Genomic DNA, 12,097 nt, shown 5'->3' on the forward strand with positions numbered 1-12,097 from the left:
ATTTCTCCTTTCGAGGCACGCACATTTTGCAAAGTTGCGAACTCATTTCAGTAATGGGTATTCCCTACTACAATTTCAAATGTCAGGCAAACATGTACTGTAAACCGCACCAAAAACTTCTACGTAAACGTGAAATTAGCCCATTTACTGTAAGTACAGGTTCATGCATACACGCGACAATGCAGAAGCTTAAAGTTGCTTTATTTTATATAATTTGTGGTTATAATATAAAACGTACTTAAAAGTGCAATCTAAAGTAAAGCTGACATTTCCTGTGAAATTGTACCAGACAGCACAGCTTATAAATACTTTTTATAAGCTTACCACTTGCGAATTAGAGTAATGTATAGAGACAGTTATTAACACTGTACTTTTTATGTACTTGCTAGTAAATATATGGTTTGATGCTTTAAAGCTATTACAAATTTTAAATAATTACACAATTTATGTGCTGTTGTTGTTTTATTACACCTGTGTAAAATAACTCTTAAAATAATAATAAAAAACAATACCCCTCTGTGGTCTACCAAGTGTGAAGGAGGCATGGAGATCAGCACACACCTCCTGATTCTTATTTTGAACAAATAGCAACAATCTGACAACAGAAACAGCTGTCGCAGAGAAAGTTGTGCAATATTGTTAGCACAGAAGAGTGGCTGCATTTAAATTTAGACAGGAGAGACACACAAAGAGATTGTTGAATTAGCTCGAAACATTCACTGCAGTAATGACCAATAGGAACCACAGGAAAGATTGCTGTGGATACTGCATACACAGTACATACACATTGCGTTTTTAAAATAGTTTATCGTATAGAGTCATGCGTTCCCATAGTTCCATAGAAAGAAAAACACAGATGGCATCCCATTTCTGTCCCAGACAGTAATGAGATTAAATGCAGACAGAATGTAGACTTTTGGGCAAGACACAATAATCTCACATTTGACAAATCTCAACAATGTCACAAATATTTCAATATGTCCTGCACCTTATGTGTCTGTTTTTATCTTGTGTGTGTTTTATGTGTCCAAAAGTTTTATTTTACCTGTTTCTTTCTCTTCACTGGAAAGGTCAGGAGCGCTTCGGGAACATGACCCGGGTGTATTACAGGGAGGCCATGGGGGCGATCGTCGTTTTCGACGTTAACAAGCTCACAACGTTTGAGGCCGTCTCCAAATGGAAGGAGGATCTGGACTCGAAATTAATACTTTCAAATGGCCAGGGTATTGCCACCGTGCTCCTGGCCAATAAGTGTGACCAAAACAACGACTTTCTGACTAACAACAGCACGAAAATGGACCAGTTCTGCAAAGAGAATGGGTTTGTTGGATGGTTTCAGACGTCTGCTAAGGTAGGGCAAAATATATTCAAATTATTTTAGATGTTACAAAAATAATACCATTTGCTTATACGCTCACCTAAAGGATTATTAGGAACACCTGATCAATTTCTCATTAATGCAATTATCTAATCAACCAATCACATGGCAGTTGCTTCAATGCATTTAGGGGTGTGGTCCTGGTCAAGACAATCTCCTGAACTCTAAACTGATTGTCAGATGGGAAAGAAAGGTGATTTAAGAAATTTTGAGAGTGGCATGATTGTTGGTCTGAGTATTTCACAATCTGCTCAGTTACTGGGATTTTCACGCACAACCATTTCTAGGGTTTACAAAGAATGGTGTGAAAAGGGAAAAACATCCAGTATGCGGCAGTCCTGTGGGCGAAAATGCCTTGTTGATGCTAGAGATCAGAGGAGAATGGGCCGACTGATTCAAGCTGATAGCAGACCAACTTTGACTGAAATAACCACTCGTTACAACCGAGGTATGCAGCAAAGCATTTGTGAAGCCACAACACGCACAACCTTGAGGTGGATGGGCTACAATAGCAGAAGACCCCACCAGGTACCACTGAACTCCACTACAAATAGGAAAAACAGGCTACAATTTGCACGAGCTCACCACAATTGGACAGTTGAAGACTGGAAAAATGTTGCCTGGTCTGATGAGTCTCGATTTCTGTTTTAGAATTTGGCATAAACAGAATGAGAACATGGATCCATCATGCTTTGTTACCACTGTGCAGGCTGGTGGTGGTAGTGGTGAATGGTGTGGGGGATGTTTTCTTGGCACACTTTAGGCCCCCTTCAATTGGGCATCGTTTAAATGCCACGGCCTACCTGAGCATTGTTTCTGACCATGTCCATCCTTTATGACCACCATGTACCCAACCTCTGATGGCTACTTCCAGCAGGATAATGCACCATGTCACAAAGCACGAATCATTTCAAATTGGTTTCTTGAACATGACAATGAGTTCACTGTACTAAAATGGCCCCCACAGTCACCAGATCTCAACCCAATAGAGCATCTTTGGGATGTGCATCCCACAAATCTCCATCAACTGCAAAATGCTATCCTACGATATGGACCAACATTTCTAAAGAATGCTTTCAGCACCTTGTTGAATCAATGCCATGTAGAATTTTGGCAGTTCTGAAGGTGAAAGGGGGTCAAACACAGTATTAGTATGCTGTTCCTAATAATCCTTTAAGTGAGTGTACATTATATTTAGTGATATTGAATGTTTACTATAATTATGTACCTTGACATTGACATGTAGTATTACAATAGTATGTGTTACGAAACATGTGGTAGCAGCACCTCTTTAGTTTAGAAACACGAAACTTCATTTGAGTTCTTTTTGGATCTTTTAACCCTTTAACTGTCACGCCTTTTTGAGTTGGGGGTGAAAAGGTGAGGGTCCAGAAGCAAAATCTTGGTCTCTTTTTAAAGAAGACAATTTCATGTATTTCACTAAAGTTTCTGGAATTGTGAATATTAAATAAAATAGTTATTAATAGTTAATAACTTAATAGTTAAGTTTATTTAAAACAGAAAATGCAACAAAGTATATATTTTATATGTTTTACTCCCAAAAATAAAGCCATAAGTCTCAACTTGTGAAAAGCTGCGTAATTTTAAACATGGCAACTCTATGACACACAATTACAGCTTGCATAACTCACACGTGTAACAAATGTGTTTGGTTTTGTCAGAAATTATATTGTTAGAACGAACCTTTGGCACGTGATTAAACCTTGTGATTGAATATTAATATCAGCATCTTAACTACACCAGCCACTCACATGCAGAGCAGTTGCCAAAGGAAACCGAATGGAGATGGAGACGTCTCATTAAACCCAATGGAGACTGTTTCAAAGAGACCTATTTATTTCATTTATTTTAGCACCTTTCTCATTCATCCTTAATGAAGGGTCCGGCAGTCTTAAATTAACCTCAGTCTAGCACCATTGTCATGCTTTTAAATAATTCATTACTGTTCTCAGATCAGGTTCAATGGGGGATGAGATCAAAGTCTTTTTTTTTAAACAATGATCAAACCTGGTTTTATGCTTTTCCATACATTTCTCCCTTTTTCCCTTTCTCTCCAAACTGTAGGAAAACATCAACATTAACGAAGCAGCCAACTTCCTAGTGAAACACATAATGGCTAGTGAAAATGACATCCTCAAATCTGTGGTCCCGGACACCATCTCGCCTCAGCTGAGCTCCACTAAAGAGCTGCCCTGCTCTGCCTGTTTCAAATCTTGAACCACTACAGCCTATAGAAGCGGCAGGTGTGGACACAGTCAGCTATAACCCAAAATCAGTTAAGATTCATCATTAAACAACAGCTTGTCTTTAAAATATTAAACTACAGACTTTATATAATTGTATTTAAATATGTTGCACTTTTTTAGCCTTTTTTTATTATTTATGTTTAATAAAAGTCTGGACTAGCATTAAATGCACTAGGTGATGAGATCTTATTTTTTGTCAGATGCACGGGCAGATAGGTGATTTATGATTATTATTATTATAATAAAAAAACAGTACTATTTTATTAGAACACTCTGAGAAAAATGCTACAAAAGCTGTCGCTGAGGTCACAACTTCTCAAATGTACATATCTGTACCTAAATGCTACATATTAGGACCTTTTTTGAAGGGCACCTATTATGCAAAATCCACTTTTACAAGGTGTTTGGACATATGTGTGTTGGCAATGTGTGGACACAACCACCCTACAATAAAAAATCCACCCAACCCTTTCTTTAATACACATTAAACCAAAGCAGTCATTCTACATTCCATATTCATTCTCTTGTTAATGTGACATCACACTGATAAAGCCCCACCCATTGCCACTGACTGACAGTCCTGCATTACCACAGTGTCTGCCCTCAGCGAGTTGTACGCTGTCTGCCATATCTCAATAGTGAGATATGGTTGTCTCAGACTGTGTTCACAGGAATCAGATCTATTTTACCTGAAAGCTCTCACTGTCTCTTTTGGCAAGGGAGCATAAACTGTACAAAAAGATGGACGACGCTCGTTCGCTCTCTTCCATTGGTGAAAAGTGAAGTTGCCAGTGTCCCGATATGACGCTGACATCTTGGGTTGAGTCTGCGCAGTAGCGATTTTGGGACCAGTCCTGCGCAGTAGTGAGTAAAGTAAAGCCGCAAAATCAAGGCCCCGCCCTCGCAGAATGCGCATAAACAATCACAAGCAGAACAACCCATAATGTCAGTGTGAAATTATATTAATTATAGATTAATATAAAGCTCCAATATTCCCAGTCCTCCGAAAATCCCGAGAAAAATCTGTTGGTGCTTCAGTGATTACTTCGCTCGGCACAGATAGCTTTCAATCCTAGCTGCCAATCATGACGTCACACCACCATTTTTATAGCATTAAATAACTACCCAGTCTCACAAGGTTTCGTTTAAATTTTTTATTCTTTTTTCGTGATATTATCACGAATTTCCGCGTTTTTTCGTGGTTGTATAATGAATTCCTGTTTTCGTGTGATTATCACGTGTTGGTTGCTCAACTGCTTTTTCCTATTTTAAACCATTGTCGCTTCGGTATTGGGTTCGATTTGGTGCTTGCATTAGAATGTCACTTTATACATTGGTTTATACTATTTTTTCTGATTTATTTTTTATATGTTGAATTGCGTTAGGGTAAGAGTTGGGTTTGGGTAGGGATGTCATTTTATGTAAATCTAACCCTAAACCGAAGGGACAATGGTAAGAAGGTGGGACAAAGCAGTTGAGTAACCAATACGTGACAATTACACATAATCAGAAATTCGTTATACGATCACGAAAAAATGCGGAAATTCGTGATAATATCAAGAAATTAAAAAAAAAAAAATTATGTGACTATATAAACGAAATTTCGTGAGACTGGGCTGTAGATAACTAACCAAAAACTAACTTATTTTAAAAACAACCACTTGAATTTACATCAGCATGATAAAAACTACAGTAAATGACAGAAACCAGCTTCGGAAAAGAGATATTAAATTAAATTAAATTGTTTAGTTGGTCTCAAATCCCATTGAATAATATGGGGGAGGCGGGGTTTATGACCTATACTAGGACTGGGGGGCGAACGAGACGTTTTGGCTTAACTTTTCAGGGCTTGTGCGGCACGCTTGCAAGGGAGTTGCCAAATTTTTGCATTTAAAGGTACAGGCACAAAAACAGTGCATTATTTCTCCCACCCAAAGTGACATTCTGGACATGCTATGATAAATGATCTGCAGGGTATTTTGAGCTGAAACTTCATAGACACATTTGGGCTCCCCTGAGACTTAATACATCTTGTAAAAATGGGCATAATAGGTGCCCTTTAAAAGGTACCATTCCAGTGACAGCTTTTGTACTTTTTGTACCAGTCTATGTAGTTGTTTTCGATAACATCAGTGTCATATGAAACATAACATGCTTTTTAAGAAATACATGTATTCAAAGCGCTTTAGACTAGATTTAAGATATGCATTACTTTATTAGTATGTGCATTCTGTAAGAATTAAACCCATGACCTTGGCAATGCCAGCACCATGCTCTAGCAGTTACAGGAACATTTATATAAAACTAAACAAAGCTTTTATACTATAACACCTGGTTTGTCTTATCTCTCACCATCCCACTGTTACATTCCCCTGTTCAGCATTCTTTCTTCACTCTGCATCTCAAATCTTATCACAGTTTGCACTGATTCAGTGTATGACTCATTGACGTTATATAAATCTGCCATGATTCCCTACATCACCGTATTCTGTATTTAAGCGCTTTAAATCTATTGATTTGCTGCCATATCCAGCTGTACCTGCGGCAAACAAGAGGTTTTTATTCCGAGATATTATTTTTGGATGTGGGAGGTGTTGAATAATTATGTAATGTATTGTATAGCCAAATGTTTCATGAGCCATGTTGTGTATAGTTTCATGTATAAAAATATGCATTGACAATAAGTTTTTCAATAAAATGTAATGCAAAAGACACTCACCGTTGTAGTGAAATAAATATGTGCTATAGAAAAGAAACACAGTATAAATCTATATTAAGTAAAGCTGTAGAGCTCCCAATAATCTTACTGAATGAAACAAAACCTCTGGTAATTTGTTGAATATTCATTCAAACAGAATTATCATTATTAACATAAGTGCTATTATCACCAATTACAGTAAAGTGCTGTATAACAACATAAATGTGATCTCTCAGCTGGAATAACTAGAGCTGTGTATAACTAGGTTAGACAAATTACAGGCTTACAGTCCTTATTTCACACTTATATTCAACTCTAGTGTTATCACCATGACAACTGCATGCTTTTTCTAGCATTCTAGCCTCTGCAGAGTATACAGTTTTTTTGTTTTTTCTAAGCATGGTATTTGCACCAGGTTCCTGGAAATATGGATTACTGCCATATATACACATATTTCTGAGAATACATTTACTGAATTTAATTAATGATGTTTCCAAACTATCACTGGCACACATGTAACATGACACACAGCACTAAAACCCTTACTTATGCTCAAATACTATCATACACTTTCAGACAAAATGGTTAAAAAGATGGTCCCTGGCACTGGGACGGTACCCTTTCAAAAACTAAACCTTTGCACATAAAGACCTCAGAGGTACATGTTGATACCACAGAGTGCTTATTACTATCTCAAAGGGACATATTGGTACTAAACGTATACATGCCTGTACCTAAATGGTATAAGCTAGGACCTTTTCAAACGGTACTTAATGCCCCAGTGACAGCTTGGGGTCATTTTTTCGGACAGTGTATGATGTTTGGAGAGATCAGTGTGGCCTCAAGATTACAATTATTTGGGGGGAAAAAGACAAAACAAGCATCACAATATGCGAGAACAACTAAAAATCAAGATAACAGGATGGGACGGTATGAAAATTTCACATCATGATTATAGTGACCAAAGTTATTACAGTTTTCAATATTATCATGGTTTTGTTCAAATCAGATGGAAATGTTCAAAAAGAACTGATAACATTAAAAAAGTTTTATTTTTTGAAAATCACAATTTAATATTTCTTTGAATGAATGCAATACATTATCCCTTAAAGGAATATTCCAATTTCTTAAAAGAAAAATCCAGATAATTAACTCACCACCATGTCATGCAAAATGTTGATGTCTTTCTTTGTTCAGTCGAGAAGAAATTATGCTTTTTGAAGAAAACATTGCAGGATTTTTCTAATTTTAATGAACTTTAATAGAGCCCAACATTTAATACTTAACTCAACACATAACAGTTTTTTTCAACGGAGTTTCAAAGGACTATAAACGATCCCAAACGAGGCATTAGGGTCTTATCTAGCAAAACGATTGTCATTTTTGACAAGAAAAATAAAAAATATGTACTTTTAAACCACAACTTTTCGTCTAGATCCGGTCGTGATGCGCTAGCGTGACCCCATGCAATACGTCATGACGTCAAGAGGTCACAGAGGACGAACGCGAAACTCCGCCCCAGTGTTTTGTTTACAAGTGTTGAGAAAGAGGACCGTTCCGACGTTGTTGTATGTCAACTGATACTAATTAATGTCTTTGTGTCAGTTTATTGTTTACAATGGTCCGCAAATGTGCGTTTATATATGTAACACGTGACCTCCCTACGTCACTACGCATTTACGTTAGGTCGCGCTGGACCGGACCTAGACGAAAAGTTGTGGTTTAAAAGAGCATTTTTTTTCCCTGTCAAAAATGACAATCGTTTCGCTAGATAAGACCCTAATGCCTCGTTTGGGATCGTTTATAGACCTTTGAGTTTTCAAAATCACGGTAATCAAACACGGTTGTAATGATTTTAAATTTTAAACGATAATACTAACCGTCAGGACATTTTATCGTGGTTAACCGTGAAACCGGTAATCGTCCCATCCCTATTGTATAATATAATGTATGTAAACATTTGAAAAAAAATTAATCTTTCTGGTTATACCATAGAATATTTGTCTGCATAGAGGTTGTGATTGGGGGGGCCTTCAAATGTTTTTGGACAATGAAATGGCCGACATAATCTAACGGCAATAAATCAGAAAAATGTATATAATCTCACTTGTATACATTTTAGTCAATGCTATCTCATGGCAATTTATACCTATTTGTAACATGATCTCACGGAAAGTCGTCTTATAGTCACAAAAAATGTGATTAGTTTATTCGTGTCCATGGCACGAAATTCAGCTTTTTCATGCCTTGAGCACTAATGTGTTTTTCGTGTCACTCACACAAATTTCTATAAATAGTTTTTTGGTCTGTGGCACGACTTTCTTTTTCGTGTCATTCTATGTATTGTTTTCTCTTTTATTTCCCTATTTTTAAATCATTGGGGTTGCGGTTAGATTTGGGTTAGGAGGTACTTTTATGTATTAGTTTCTACATGTTTTTCTTCTGCTTTTAAAACTATTCTCGCCTGGAGTTGGGGTTAGGATGTCTAAAAAGTAACAGAAAGTGATTCTAACTTCAACCCCAAGCGACAATGATAAGAAAATAGGAAAAAACAATGAGAAAACAATACATAAAATGACACGTAAAAGAAAGTCGTGCCATGGACACAAAAACTATTTATAAAAATTTGTGCGAGTGACAAGACAAAGGCATTTGTGCTCAATTTCGTGCCATTGACACAAATAAATTAATCAAATTGTTTGTGACTATAACATGATTTTCCGTGAGATCAGTCTGGTATTTTACGAGGTGGGCTAATTCATAACCACATTTGTACATTTTTATACCGTAACTTTGGGGTTACGGGCGGGGTTAGGTTTTTTATGATAAACGTATGTTTTCATACACTCCACTTCGTACAAAGTCACACGAATTAGCCAACTTGTAAAATACATACGAATTCTCGTATGCTCAGGCTTGTTTTAGTACAATTTCCTTTGGCCCACTGGGGTTAGAGGTCTGCTTTTGGAGCTGTAATTTGTGATTTTTCAGATAAGTGCACTTTTTGTACGCCCTTTTGTGACCTTGAGATGCATGAGGACACCTAAATTATAGGAACCTGTGTCTCACTGACTGCTTGCTTCAAATTAATTTGATTTTGCCAAGTTCACCACAGGTTATATAAGCTCACTCTCAGTCATATGCTTACCATTACAAAGCACATTATGTGAGTATGTGCGTATGGGGGGAATAAGATGGCGTTTTTAAACTAGAATGATATATTCCTAACTATGTCGTTTATCAAAACCTTCCCGACCTCGTGTGTTATTGGTTTTCCATTATTTGGACACGATAATGCAATTATTCCGAAAGCAATGACAAACTCCTAAAAAATGAAGTTCTGGAACAAGGTCATCCTGACAGATTAAATTAATGTTAGTAAACCAATAATAATTTACCAAACAACGGTTTTTAACAAAGCATGGTAAAATAATGTGTGCACAGGAAAACTGCTGTTTTTAAGGAAGATCTTGATAATTTATATCAGATTTTTGTTTTTCAGTGAACAAGCATTAGAGAACTATAAGTGAGAAATGTTAGCCATTCCTGAGTGACAGTGAAATTCTGTCTGTATCTATAGGAGCACATTCATCAAAAAAGACAAAGGGACTCTAATTGATTCTCTGAAACATCCTGTGTCTTTGTCATTTTCTGCAACTCCTACAGATACACCGTGATAAAGACGAAAGCATAAAATTGAGCTGGAAAAATGAATGGGTGGTCGGATTCGGGGGAAGGACGCCAAGAGGACATTTATAGATCAAATAAGACACTTAATGACATAATAGCCATTTCAGTGGTGGCGTTGAAACAGAATAGGAAGAGATTTGAATGTGTCGTTTATAAAGGAGTGGACATTTGCATGGTTACCTGTGTTTATTAAAAGCACTCTGCAGTTCTCTCGAGCGCTCTGAACACTTCGCATTAGCTTTGCTGGAGAGAGCAACCCACACATAGACACCCACACAGCCTGAAATACAGCTACTGATTCTTTCTATTCTATAGACCGACATGCACTCACACACCCAAACGTTAGGCTGAGATGAGAATATAAACACATCCACCTACTCGCATACATTTCATTGTTGAGAGATTAAAATCTATTGCTCTTACTTTTTCTTTACACCCTTACCTTATTACAAAAACGTGTTGTGGTGGTACAATGATAAATTAGACAGTAATACTAAGCTACAGTACATTGATGTATACCATGGTAATCTATTGAATGATTGCCATACTATACTTGACATAACGTAACATACCATAAGTTGCCATAACATAACATACAATATGTTGCCATAACGTAACATACCATAAGTTACCATAACGTAACATACCATAAGTTGCCATAACATAACATACAATATGTTGCCGTAACGTAACATACCATACTTTGCCATAACGTAACATTCGTTGTCGTAATGTAACAAACCATATGTTACCATAACATAACATAGTACCATACAATGATAAATTAGACAGTAACACCAAGCTACAGTATATTGATGTATACCATGGAAATCTATTGAATGATTGCCATACTATACTTGCCATAACGTAACATACCATAAGTTGCCATAACTTAACATACCATAAGTTGCCATAACGTTACATACAATATGTTGCCGTAAAGTAACATACCATACTTTGCCATAACGTAACATTCGTTGTCGTTAGGTAACATACCATATGTTACAATAACATAGTACCATACAGTGATAAATTAAACAGTAACACCAAGCTAAAGTATATTGATGTATACCATGGTAATCTATTGAATGATTGCCATACTATACTTGCCATAACGTAACATATCATGAGTTGCCATAACATAACATACCATAAGTTGCCATAACGTAACACACCATACTTTGCCATAACGTAATATACGTTGTCGTAAGGTAACATACCATATGTTACCATAACATAACATAGTACCATACAATGATAAATTAGACAGTAACACCAGGCTACATTATATTGATGTATACCATGGTAATCTATTGAATGATTGCCATACTATACTTGCCATAACGTAACATACCATAAGTTGCCATAACACAACATACAATATGTTGCCGTAACGCAGTGCTTCTCAATTATTTTCTGTCACGCCCCCCCCTAGGAAGAAGTAAACATTTCGCGCCCCCCAACTCTCTGCCGCGACTGTAAATAGTATAATTTGTCTATGAAATGACACATCTGCAAAACATTGTATCCTTATTAACATTAAAGAAAACACAAAAATAGAAATATCGATCAACTTACAACAAAGAATAACTTTATTAACATTGTTTTTTAGTATGTAACAAAAAATAATTAAAATTAATAAATTTGCCTGAAAAAAAACCCAATCCTTATTTAAATTATAATATTTTTTACCATTTAATACTGAAAAATTAAATTAAATTTAATCAATAAATAATAATAAAAACTCAAGCGGCTTATCAGCGTGATTGGGGTGTAATGTCTTTAAGTGACAGTGCAAAAAAAATCACTTCCTGAAAAAGTATTTTCCCCGGGGTCTCGCGCGCCCCCCCTGGTGTCGTTTCGAGCCCCCCCTGGGGGTCCCGCCCCACTATTTGAGAAGCACTGCCGTAACGTAACATACCATACTTTGCCATAACGTAACATTCGTTGTCATTAGGTAACATACCATATGCTACCATAACATAGTACCATACAATGATAAATTAGACAGTAACACCAAGCTACATTATATTAATGTATACCATGGTAATCTATTGAATGATT

At 36.5% G+C, this 12,097-nt stretch overlaps 1 protein-coding gene across 1 annotated transcript in view; it reads left to right on the forward strand.

The window, feature by feature from the left end:
- The window catches only part of rab38b (RAB38b, member of RAS oncogene family), a 6,817-nt gene extending 1,713 nt beyond the window's left edge, over positions 1 to 5,104 (forward strand). The window contains exons 2-3 of the mRNA XM_055208785.2: positions 1,071 to 1,351; positions 3,464 to 5,104. Coding sequence (XP_055064760.2) covers positions 1,071 to 1,351; positions 3,464 to 3,616 — 434 coding nt within the window. The 3' untranslated portion in view covers positions 3,617 to 5,104. The remainder of the gene's footprint in view (positions 1 to 1,070; positions 1,352 to 3,463) is intronic.
- The last annotated feature ends 6,993 nt before the right edge of the window (positions 5,105 to 12,097 follow it).

This window comes from Misgurnus anguillicaudatus, chromosome 12, assembly GCF_027580225.2.
Source record: "Misgurnus anguillicaudatus chromosome 12, ASM2758022v2, whole genome shotgun sequence".
NCBI lineage: Eukaryota > Metazoa > Chordata > Actinopteri > Cypriniformes > Cobitidae > Misgurnus > Misgurnus anguillicaudatus.